Source organism: Colobus angolensis, unplaced genomic scaffold (assembly GCF_000951035.1).
Source record: "Colobus angolensis palliatus isolate OR3802 unplaced genomic scaffold, Cang.pa_1.0 Scaffold142, whole genome shotgun sequence".
NCBI classification, from domain to species: Eukaryota; Metazoa; Chordata; class Mammalia; order Primates; family Cercopithecidae; genus Colobus; species Colobus angolensis.
The window spans coordinates 4,086,859-4,099,814 of NW_012114511.1; the positions used below are offsets into that span (position 1 = coordinate 4,086,859).

Genomic DNA, 12,956 nt, shown 5'->3' on the forward strand with positions numbered 1-12,956 from the left:
GCCTCCCGGGTTCATGCCATTCTCCTGCCTCAGCCTCCCGAGTAGCTGGGACTACAGGTGCCCACCACCATGCCTGCCTAATTTTTTTTTTTTTTTGTATTTTTAGTAGAGACCGGGTTTCACCGTGTTAGGCAGGATGGTCTCTATCTCCTGACATCATGATCTGCCCACCTCGACCTCCCAAGTGCTGGGATTGCAGGCGTGAGCCACCGCACCCAGCCTCTGGAAATGTTTCTTCTTAATCTATCTTTATTTTTTATGGCTCTGACATCTTTTCTTTTCTTTTTTGTTTTGTTTTGTTTTGAGATGGAGTCTTGCTCTGTGGCCCAGGCTGGAGTGCAGTGGCGCGATCTCCATTCACTGGAAGCTCTGCCCCCAGGGTCCATGCCATTCCCCTGCCTCAGCCTCCAGAGTAGCTGGGACTACAGGCGACCGCTACCACGCCTGACGAATTTTTTTGTATTTTTAGTAGACATGGGGTTTCACAGTGTTTGCCAGGATGGTTTCGATCTCCTGACCTTCTGATCCACCCGCCTCGGCCTCCCAAAGTGCTGGGATTACAGACGTGAGCCACCGTGCCCGGCTGCTTTGACATTTTTCAAGACTACAGCCAGTTATTTTGTAGACCATCTCACCCTTTGAATTTGATGTTTCCTCATGACTAGTTGAGGTTATGTAATTTTCAGGCAAAATTACACAGAGGTGACGTTGTATCCTTCTCAGCTCATCGTGTTAGGAAGTACGTGATGTGGGTTTGTGCCCTTATTTGGGATGTTAATTTTGATTACTTGGTTAAGGTGGCATCTCAGGTTTCTGGACTCTAAAGTTACTATTTCCCCCATTTGTCATAAATAAATAATATGTTGGGAGTTACTATGACACTAGATCACACTTTACTGAGAAACTGAATGCTAATCTACTTGGTTAGCATTCTTTGATTCTTACCTGAAGCAGTTAATATTATGGTTCCTGAATGCTGATTTTTCTAAGTACATTATTATTTCTACATTTATTAGTTTGTTTCCTGTTGTTTGGAAGAACTTCTCCTTCTTTATTCATATTCGCATGGACTCACACATTATTCAATGGGTCATACTTTCTTTAATCTCCACCAAAGCTCTCTGAAGAAGGCAATAGTTGGTAGTCTTTTATGAGGGATCTAGTTCAAAGTTATTTATTTATTTATTTTAAGGTGGAATCTTGCTCTGTTGCCCAGGCTGGAGTGCAGTGGCATGATCTCGGCTCATTGCAACCTCTGCCTCCCAGGTTCCAGCGATTGTCCTGGCTCAGCCTCATGAGTAGCTGCGATTAAAGGCGCCCCCCACCATGCCTGGCTAATTTTTGTATTTTTAGTAGAGATAGTGTTTCACCACATTGGCCAGGCTGGTCTCGAACTCCTGACCTCAGGTGATCCACCCACCTTGGCCTCCCTAAGTGCTGGGATTACAAGCATGAACCACCACGCCTGGCCAGTTTTCACCCAGTGGTTTTGACATTCGTTGCTAATCCTTGGCTAGATTGGTTACTACAGTGGGGGTTGCAAGATGGTCATTTTCTAATTCTATTCTAGAAATTCCCACCCCACACCCTTTCTTTTGAGGATCCCTATGGTCTTAAGGATATTTATTTAATTATTTAGTTACAGACAGTTACAGTTATTATTCTCTTTGATGTTTGTCCTAAATTTGGCTGGTGGGAGCCCTTGCTTCCTGTGTCTTTTGATATGATCTTGTTAGTCTTGTCCCCTTTCTGCACAATACAGTGCTTCAGACCTGGAACCCTGGTTTCTATTAATGGGAAATGGTCCCTTTAAAAAAAAAATAGAGATGGGGTCGCTCTGTGTTGCCACGGCTTTTCTCAGACTCCTGGGCTCAGCTGATCCTCTTGCCTTGGCCTCTCAAAGTGCTGGTGGTATCACAGGCATGAACCACCATGCACATTGTATTTAACAGAAACAAATACTTGGGCACTGATAACACCGGTTTTTTTTGTTTGTTTGTTTGAGACAAAAGCTTGCTCTGTTGCCCATACTGGAGTGCATTGGTGTGATCTTGGCAACCTCCACTTCCAAGGTTCAAGTGGTTTTCCTGCCTCAGCCTCCTGAGGAGGTGGGATTACAGGCGTGTTGCCACCACAGTGGACTAATTTTAGTTTTAGTAGAGACAGGGTTTCACTATGTTGGCCAGGCTGGTTGTTTTGTTTTTTAATTTGACAACATTGTTTTTAAGAGTAGCATTGTAGCCCATTGTGTCATTGTTACATAATTTATTGAGTGATCTGTTGTTTGAAATTTAGGTAATTTATAATTATTAATGTTTATGTACAGCGGTGTTGTGGACATCATTGTATCCAAGTTTTTACGTGTTTCTTAATTTTAGAATAAAATTTTAGCAGTAGATTTTCTGGGTCAGGAATGTACTTTTTTAAGCTTTTCTTTAAAAAAAAATTTTTTTTTTATTATTATTTTTGAGTTGGAGTTTTGTTCTTGTTGCCCAGGCTGGAGTATAATGGCATGATCTCGGCTCACTGCAACCTCTGCCTCCCGAGTTCAAGCGATTCTCCTGCCTCAGCCTCCTGAGTTGCTGAGATTACAGGCGTGCACCAGCAGCCTGGCTAGTTTTGTATTTTTAATAGAGACAGGGTTTCTCCGTGTTGGTTAGGCTGTTCTCGAACTCCCGACCTCAGGTGATCTGCCCACCTTGGCTTCCCAAAGTGCTGGGATTACAGGAGTGAGCCACCATGTCCAGCCTTTATGCTTTTAGATGTCTACCAGCAGTTGGTTGTCTAGAAAGTTTGTATCAGTGTTTATCTCAACTTCATGCCTTTTCTGTCTTTTTTTTCTTTAATAATTTAAGGCACTACTTTTAGAAGAAAAGACTGTTATTTTCGTTGATGTTTCTCCCTATTCTTAAAGCTGCTGTCTGACAGAAGTTTCCCTTGACACTGATACAGTGATATTTGACTAAGTGTGATTTGAAATTTCTTCTGGCTATGAGTGATAATAGCTGTGGGTGCAGAGGGCAACCGATTAAGCATTAAGTTTTAATAGAATAAGACAAGTCCTTCTCTAGGAATCCATCAAAAAATGAAGTGAGGCATACCTTTTAGATACTACTATACCATAAATGTTGTGAGTAGGAAAAATCAGGATCTTCTGTATTCATTTTTGAAGCAATGCCTTTGAAAGTAGCTTTCGGCTGGGCGTGGTGGCTCACGCCTGTAATCCCAGCACTTTGGGAGGCCAAGGCGGGTGGATCATGAAGTCAGGAGATCGAGACCATCCTATCATGGCTAACACGGTGAAACCCTGTCTCTACTAAAAATGCAAAAACATTAGCTGGGCATGGTGGCGGGCGCCTGTAGTCCCAGCTACTTGGGAGGCTGAGGCAGGAGAATGGTGTGTACCCGGGAGGCAGAGCGTGCAGTGAGCTGAGATCATGCCACTGCACTCCAGCCTGGCGAAAGAGCGAGACTCCGTCTCAAAAAAAAGAAAAAGGAAAAAAAAAAAGGTTCACTTTAGCTTTTCATCTTGTTTCTAAAGATTGGGCAGATAAACTGAGTGGGAACTGAAGTAGGAAGTCTTGCGCTAGAGAAGCTCAAAGGGAAACGTTCTGTGTGTTTGGGAATGCCCTCTTGTAGTACCCCTAGTATTTGCAAGCCTGAAATCATTAAATTTGAAGAGATTGTAAGGTTTACTGGGTCCTCATGTGCAGGCTAGTTAGAATTTTTTCATCTGTAGTGAGTATAACTTTCCTGATGCAAAAGTCCCAAAGTAGGAGGTTTGTTACATATTTCATGTTTGTGTTTGATGTTTGCTTGACTGATTTTTTGTTTCTTTTTAAGAAATGACTGCTGTCCACGCAGGCAACATAAACTTCAAGTGGGATCCCAAAAGTCTAGAAATCAGGACTCTGGCAGTTGAGAGACTGTTGGAGCCTCTTGTTACACAGGTAAGAATCTGAAAACACAAATGCATTGTAAACTGGTTCTATAGCACAGGCCTGGGTAACAACCATAAGAGCAAGGTTATTTAGTTCAAAGCCTTAATTCCAGTACTTGATTTTAGGTGACAGTTCTTAGATGATTTGAATATTGATGCATGGGTTTATTTAACCCTTTGAGAACGCTGCTGCGGTCATTTTCTTCGGTCTTATTGCTAGTAACTGGGGTCCGTGGTATGTAGTGCAACTTTGCAAATGTTTGTGCTTTGCAGATACTTCACCTTTCTTTAGAGGGGAAACCCAAGAAAGGTGGGATCTGGATCCTTGATTTTTAAGGCCTCTCACTCTGCTTAACACACCTTTCATTGTGTGGGATTAATTAGCAGGTAATTGAACTTGAGGGTTTAGGTTTGGTATATTATGTTATAAATGTCACAATGTTAGAGTAGTTCATAAACTGTTAGCAACTAGCTGTGTACCTTTAGTGTTTTGCAATAGTGTGTCTATTGTCTGTATGTGAGAGATTCAGAGAGAGAAAATGAGTCTTGTTTGGCAAATTTGCACTGTAACATATCTTAATCATCTTTAACCTACAGATCATCTGGTATTATGTGCATTAATGATGGTAATGTTCTAGGACATAAAGCATCATCACTGTAGGCTTCTTTGGGCAATCATTCCTTTATTAGGGGCCTTTACTAATTAATTGCTGAGATTTGTGTGAATAAACCGTGAAAAGACTTCAGAAGCAAATTATCTTAAAACATTTTGCAAAGTTTGAGAACAGTGGCAGTGCGATCTCCAGTTAAAGCTAAGTTCATTGTTAACCTATTTCTGGAACATAGAGTGTTCCAGATACTATATTGGTGACATATAGTAGAGACATCTAGCTTGTCTCTGATCATTTTTTAATTTGTAAAATCAAACTAAAAACCTAATGATCATATTTGAGAAATTAAAATATGTGTTAAATAATTCTGTACACGTTGAGAAAGCTGAGTTATTTTGGAAATTAAATATAGCATCATTGCTGTATATCTTAAATATGGGGAATTGTATGTTAATGCTCAGTGGAATCTCATAAATGTGATTTTTTTAAAGAATAACTTAATCTTGCTATCTTTAAAGATATTAGTCATTTTAATTGACTCCAGTTTAATGTTAAAAATGAAACTTTTAGGTTACAACCCTGGTAAACACCAATAGTAAGGGGCCCTCTAATAAGAAGAGAGGTCGTTCTAAGAAGGCTCATGTTTTGGCTGCATCTGTTGAACAAGCAACTGAGAATTTCTTGGAGAAGGGGGATAAAATTGCGAAGGAGAGCCAGTTTCTCAAGGAGGAGCTTGTGGCTGCTGTAGAAGATGTTCGAAAACAAGGTAGGTCATTACTGCTTTTCATGTAAAGAGAGGCAGGCCCTTCTAGAAAATAAGTGTTTGAAGGAGATTTTTTTTGTGGTCAGTATTCTCAGTTCTCATGCTTGCCAATTGCTCAGTAACTTACTCAGTTATTGGAGATGTATTAACTTGGACTGGCTCATATTTTAATTCTCATTCTCATGCTTGCCAATTGCTCAGTAACTTAGTTATTGGAGATGTATTAAGTTGGACTGGCTCAAATTTTAATCATGAGAGATGCTTGCAAAGGGACATCTGGAGAATCTGAATCCACTTCTCTTGGGTGTTTCAAGTAATAGTTAAGTCTTAGAAATGTTGTAACACAATTTGATAGGAAACATGGGACAGAAGTTTACCTTTCCTATGTAATACTTCTTTTTAATTCATGCTGAAGAGATGGGTGTGATAAAATAGAAAAATACCTACTCTGAAAAAACTCTAGAAATTGTTCTGTTATGTCAGAATAGTATGTTAAATCAGCCATGCTTATTTGCACTGGTTGGAGCTTGACTTAAATAAATCTGGGCATAAAGGAATCATGTTTTGGGAAACTCAGAATTGATAAAAAGTAAAATGGTAATCCACAGTTTACCAGTAATTAATGCTAGAAAAATTGTCCTCATTATGTTACAAGTATGGAAGGAAGACTTTAAATATGGAAGGTAAACTTCTTGAAACCTGCAGTTTTTATTTTTAGTAGAGATGGGGTTTCACCAGTTGCTCATGCTGGTCTCAAACTCCCAAGCTCAAACAATCCACCTGCCTCGGCCTCCCAAAGTGCTGGAATTGCAGGCATGAGCCACAGCGCCTTGAAACCTGTGGTTTTGTGTTAGGTTTCTATTCCAGTCAGAGAATTTCAACAATGATGTAGGTTTTTTAGGTTATTGGATATCAGCTAAGGTAAATCGAGCCCTGCCATTTACAGGTGCTCTACTAGCCCTTGGGAGAACTTCATAGATCTTTCATACCTGATGGTAGTAGATTGCATAGTCCAGAGTCTTACGTCAAATTCATCCTTGTGGGAGTACCCTAAAATGGGCAGTGTCTTAGATAGAGATGACATCTCCAGTTGTTTTCTGAATCTGTGAACAAATAACCTTCAGTGGTAAATATTTTTTCAGTTTTCAGGCTGAAGATAAATATTTCTGATACTGAAAATGAAATTATTAGAATTCCACAGTACTAATTAAGCAGGTATATTAGTTTCCTAGGGCTTCTGTAACATAAATTATTATAAGCTTGGTGGCTTAGAATAATAGAAATTTATTCTCTCATCATTCTGAAGTGCAGAAATCTGAAATCAAGGTGTTGGCAGGTTTGATTCCTTGTTGGGACTTAGGAAGAATCTGTGCATGCCTTTTTCCTAGCTTCTGGTGGTTGCCAGCAGTCCTTAGCATTCCTTGGCTTGTAGACTCATTACTCCAGTCTCTGCTTTTTTTTTTTTTTTTTTTGAGACGGAGTCTCGCTCTGTTGCCCGATCTCAGCTCACTGCAAGCTCCGCCTCCCGGGTTCACGCCATTCTCCTGCCTCAGCCTCCTGAGTAGCTGGGACTACAGGCGCCCGCCACCTCGCCCAGCTAGTTTTTTGTATTTTTTTAGTAGAGACGGGGTTTCACCGTGTTAGCCAGGATGGTCTCCATCTCCTGACCACGTGATCCGCCCGTCTCGGCCCCCCAAAGTGTTGGGATTACAGGCTTGAGCCACCGCACCCGGCCAGTCTCTGCTTTTGTTATCATATGCTTTTCTTTTTTGTGTGTCGCTGTGTCCAAATTTCCTTCTTCTTATAAGGACATCAAGCATTGAATTAGGGCCCACTTTACGCCAGTATAACCTCATTGTAACTTGATATCATTTGCAAAGACTGTTTCCAAGTAAAGTTACATTCACAGGTTCCAGGTGGACGTGAATTTTTGGGCGATGCTATTCAGCCCAGTACAGTGGGTTTTGAATTAATTTATTTTAAAATAGTTTAATGGTCCAGGACAATTTTTTTGAGCTTGATGTTGAGGAGATCAGGCTGTCTATTACTTGATTGTATTCTGTGGTACATTCTCCTCCCCAGCCCTTCTTGTCTGCTGTAACGAAGCTCACAATTATATTAACAGATGAGTTTGGACAAGTGTTTGCTGGGTCTGGTGATTGATATTTCTTTTCTTTTCTTTCTTTTTTTGAGTTGGAGTCTTGCTGTCGCCCAGGCTGGGATGCAGTGGCGCGATCTTGGCTCACCACAACCTCTTCCTCCTGGGTTCAAACGATTCTCCTGCCTCAGCTTTCCAAGTAGCTGGGATTACAGGTGTACGCCACCACACCCGGCTAATTTTTGTATTTTTAGTATAGATGGGGTTTCGCCTTATTGGAGGCTGGTCTCAAACTCCTGACCTCAAGTGATCTGCCTGCCTTGGCCTCCTGAAGTGTTGGGATTACAGGCATGAGCCACTGCGCTTGGGCACATTTATTTTCAAAATGCATTTAATTGTTGTAGGTGATTTTTAAAGTTGCCTTTATATGTTTCTTATTTCAGAAGTTTCTCCAATGCAAATGTGTAGCAGTCATGGTATAAGATACATTCCCTGCTCCCCAAAACCCCCACAATTTTGAATGCACATCTGAATTTCTCTTGTTATTTTTGTTTATATATGATAATCTTTTATATGGTTCTGAATCATAAGGACTTGTCTATCCTAGTCCAGTTTTGCAATTATTTATTGTCATGACCTATCCACCATAATTTGCCTTCTCTTTGGAAAAAAAGAGCCAAAGCTAAAATATAACTTCCTCCCATCATCATTATTGCATCAGATATGAAAAGCTGAAATGCCTTACTTTTTTCTCTTGGCTTTTTTCTTTGGAGAATTTTAACAAATTTTCTATCATAAATAGAACAAAATACATATTACAAAAATATGAAGCACAGATTGCTTAATCAATTGAGACTTGTTGGCTGTGTTGTTGAGGCCGTTTACTCATCGTTTGAAACCCTGTAGTGGTGTTGATACGTCTGCAGATTCTTTGGACACTCCTCCCTTAAAAAAAATAGAGCCTAACCCTTGAACATGGGTTGAACTTAGTGATTCCTACAATGACTAGAATGTGGTAGAAGTGGCACTATTTACTTTGGGAGCAAAGTTATAAAAATAGGGCTGTATCCACTCCACTTTTTCTCATGGATTATTCTCTCTGGGGGAAGCTGGCAGCCATGTCGTGAGTGCACTCAGGAGGTCCTGTGGAGAAGAACTGAAGTCTCCCACTATCAGTCAGCACACTTTTGTCACGCATGTGAGTGAACCACCTAGGAAGCAGATCCTCCACCTCCGGTCAAGTTTTCAGACATCAGTCCTGACCAACCCCAAATCCCTGACCCATAGAAAACTCTGGGAGTTAATAATTGTTTTAAGCTGCCACCTCTTGGAATTTCTTAGACAGCAAAAGAAAATTTATACAAACACTTTTCCCTGCCCTGGCTTCAGTGGTCCTGAGCATTTACATAAAACCCTGACCTAACTCTTCTGAATTTTTCTGATAAATGAAAATATGCCATCAACTGAAACACTTAATTTTTAAAGAATTTTTAAGATGTCTTTGTTCTGAATCAGTATTGACGTTGTTTAGAATGGGGGTTGGCAAATTTCTTCTAGAAGCCCAGGTAATAAGTATTTTTGGATTTTCTGATCATAACAGCTCTGGGCTGGCCGCGGTGGCTTACACCTGTAGTCCCTGAGGCTGAGTGGGCGGATCACGAGGTCAGGAGATTAAAACCATCCTGGCTAACACAGTGAAACCCCGTCTCTACCAAAAATACAAAAAATTAGCCAGGCATGGTGGTGGGCGCCTGTAGTCCCAGCTACTCAGGAAGCTGAGGCAGGAAAATGGCGTGAACCCGGGAGGTGGAGCTGGCAGTGAGCCAAGACCATGCCACTGCACTCCAGCCTGGGTGACAGAGCGAGACTCCATCTCCAAAAAAAAAAAGTCTCTGTTGAAACTATTAATATTCAGCTCTGCTGTTGAATTGGGAAGCAGCTATAGACAGGATATAAAGAAATGGGCATGGGGCATGGCTTTGTTCTAACAAAATTTGGAAAAATTACAGGCTGTAGTTTGCTATCCCCGATCTAGGGTTTTCCCAGGCTGTTAAAGATAATGAGCTTACTATCTTCAAAAAAGTATTTATTTATCTGTTTGTTTATTACACTTTTGAGCCAAAAAGTAGACCTTTGGGTTTGTACATGTCCAATGCTTCCTGTGCAGTCATAATAACCAGAAATTGGAATGTACACAGTTTTTGATGTGTAACTTTCTTTTTGTGTTAGACCCTGATTATATGAATAATTAATATGCACATTTGTGAGTATACTGAAATTTCATGATAATGCTGTAAGTGAGGTTAAAAAAATTCACATACTTAAAAACTTAGGATCACTTGACTTCAAGGCTAATGAAATGGTCAGGTGGGCCACATGTGGTGGATAGGAGCCAGTCACCAGTTGCATGGCCTCCAAATCCCTGTAATCTAGGAGTTTAATTGTACTACTAATCTGCTTAGTTTTTGAGTAACTACCTTATATAGGCGGAGGTGTACATATGCCTCTTAGATGTGCTCTTTTCTTATTTTAGGATCCTGTTAACCTCCCATATCCCTCCCATCCTCATTAGATCAATCTACCTTTGTAGTTTTTCATCTTAGCGCTTATCACAGAGGTAATTTAAATTGGTTGCCTTTTCTTCTCCACGCTCCAGCAGTGCAGGTTCTCTGCTGGTCTGGTGACCATTCTCTTTGTATTTAAGATGGTACCTGGTCCGTGATAGGCACTTAAATGTTTGAGTAAGATGATTGATTATTCTCCGAGAAGTACAGTGAAAGAAAATGCTCTTTTCTCAAAATTCGAAGTGTGTTTTCCTTTCCAGTGCCAAATGTAAATGCATGGGTAGGGATGGAGAATCTTACGCTTTTTTTTTTTTTAATTGAGTTATAATTTCACATACCATGAAAATCACCCATTTAAAGTATATCATGCAGTGTTTTTTAGGGTATTCAGACTTGTACAGCTATCACCATGATCTAATTCCAGAACATTTTTATCATCCCTAAAAGAAACCTCATACTCATTAGCAGACATTCCCCATCTATGTACATTTTAACAGTAAATAAAGAGTAGCAGCTGCCTTGTGGTACATAAATGTATTTTATGAATCCTTGAATAGGGCTTGACCAGAAAAAGAAGGCTCTTAAGCCAGATAGGGGACTTTCAGGGGACAGAGATGAGAAGACTTAAATGAAGCTTTTTTGAAAAAGGAGAGACATTATGAACAGAGGCACATTAATGTTAAATTTGGCCAGGCGCGGTGGCTCAAGCCTGTAATCCCAGCACTTTGGGAGGCCGAGACGGGCGGATCACGAGGTCAGGAGATCGAGACCATCCTGACTAACACGGTGAAACCCCGTCTCTACTAAAAAATACAAAAAACTAGCCGGGCGAGGTGGCGGGCGCCTGTAGTCCCAGCTACTCGGAGGCTGAGGCAGGAGAATGGCATAAACCCGGGAGGCGGAGCTTGCAGTGAGCTGAGATCCGGCCACTGCACTCCAGCCCAGGCGACAGAGCGAGACTCCGTCTCAAAAAAAACAAAAACAAAAACAAAAACAAACAAACAAAAAAGTTAAATTTGTAGCTTCTTACTACAACAGTGTTTTATAATCCATTAGCCACAGTTTATACTTGGATCTCAAAGGCCAGGATCAAAGTCTTATTGCTACTTCCGTAACTTCTTCCCTATAGCTCATGGGCATTTCTGGGTCAGTGAAGCGGGAGAAGACCCAAAGAAACTGAAGTCCACCTTTATGTATTCTTGCACTCCTTCTAGTGATATTTTGCTCAGTATATGATTTGTGCACTGAGCAACAGTAGATTTCCCGGGAAGAAGCTTGTGTCAGGGAAATCTGAGTGAGGAATGGGCTGGTTGATAGTGTGTGATCCCTGAGTGGGAGATGATATTCTAGCACATAGGAGGCTGTTTTTCCTGGTTCCCCCCCCCCAGAGCTTATAATGACACATGAATACGAAAAATAATTAATAGCATGAGTGGCAGAGGAATGGGAGGGTAAGCATGGGATTGGGAAAGTTTACTAAAGGTGTTTGAGCTTACACTGGATCTTGAAAGGTAGAAAAGGGAGCAGGAGGAAACTCATCCAGGTAAGAAAAATAGACTATGCAAGATGGGCATGAGGAACAGTGAGGTCCCTGGCTGGAGGTGGGTGCTAGTCTTGTTGAGCACTGCTGGCAGGAGAGGTTTTTTTGTTTTTTTTGAGATGGAGTCTCACTCTTGTTGTCCAGGCCGGAGTGCAGTGGTGGTATCTCGGCTCACTGCAACCTCTGCCTCCTGGGTTCAAGCGATTCTCCTGCCTCAGCCTCCTGAGTAGCTGGGAGTACAGGCGCATACAACCACGCCTGGCTAATTTTTATATTTTTAGTAGAGATGGGGTTTCACCATATTGGCCAGGCTGGTCTCAAACTCCTGACCTCGTGATTCACCCACCTTGGCCTCCCAAAGTGTTAGGATTACAGGCGTGAGCCACTGCTCCCGGCCGCAGGAGAGGTTTAATCTAGTTTGGAGCGTTTTTTGAGGGTGACTTGGAATGCCATGTGAAGAAGGGAGGGCTGTTAGGGACATGATCTAGAATCAAGAGAAGTCTGTGGTTGGGACAGATCTCATAGCTTACATGGTGCAGGTCCCATATGCTTGAATATATCAAGTGACACACGACTCACTACCTCAAGGAGGAGTTCTTTCCAGCATTGGTTTGTGTTTATTTTGAAAGCTTTTTTTTCCTTTTGAAACTGAAATTTGTCTCTTTAATTTTCTTCGTGTTTTAAGAAGTTCCACCATCTGGGCAATACAGAATATGAGGAAAAGTAGAGTTTTTGCAGGGAGATTAGTGTTAGCTGTGTGCAGGAAGGATTAAAGGGATTGGTGGAGAGCCCAGAGGCAGGACCTAGACTCTGGAGATGACCGTAGTAGTGGAGAGTGAAATGGAGCTGTGCAGGAAGGGACTGCTGTAACAGAATTGACGGAGAGAATTGGCCAGTTGTCGTGCATATTAACTGCCAGCAGGGCCTGTTCAAGTAGCTCATCTTTTCAATAGGTAAAACCAAGGGACCTGGTATGTGAAAAGTTGTAGTAATTTGTTTTCCTGTGACTTGAGTCATTTAGGGTGGTGTTGAGGCAGTGTGTGCTGCTAAGGACCTGTGTTCTTACAGGTGTAAAATTCTGCCTTTTAAAATGTTTGCATTATTTGGTTGTAATGAATGTCAAACTTTATTTTGTGTTTATTAATCACATGTATTAATATTTATTAATACATCTGAAACATCATGGTGTTTGAGTTCCTAGAGCAATGATAAATATTGATAAACGTTAGTGCTCCTTTTTCTGTTGATTTGTTGAAGCCCTGTTGTTTTCTTTTTAATTGGAATTCCACCAAGTTTTCAAAAATTGAGACATAGCTCATTGGGCTGGAGATGCTGATCTTTTAGATTTCTCTTTATTAGTCTAATGGCATAGCAGAGGTTAAATTACCTTGGAGTAGAAAATCAAGAAATGATTGTATGTGTCTGTAATTTTGGTTTTAA

General features: G+C 41.1%; 1 protein-coding gene across 3 annotated transcripts in view; it reads left to right on the forward strand.

Moving 5' to 3' along the window:
* The window catches only part of CTNNA1 (catenin (cadherin-associated protein), alpha 1, 102kDa), a 162,039-nt gene that overhangs the window by 5,581 nt on the left and 143,502 nt on the right, over positions 1–12,956 (forward strand). Inside the window, exons 2-3 of one of the 3 annotated variants that reach the window (XM_011935307.1) lie at positions 3,844–3,950; positions 5,122–5,317. In XM_011935307.1, coding sequence (XP_011790697.1) covers positions 3,844–3,950; positions 5,122–5,317 — 303 coding nt within the window. Of the gene's footprint in view, positions 1–3,841; positions 3,951–5,121; positions 5,318–12,956 lie in introns of those variants that run through there. The other 2 variants (XM_011935309.1, XM_011935308.1) reach the window with 2 other exon arrangements.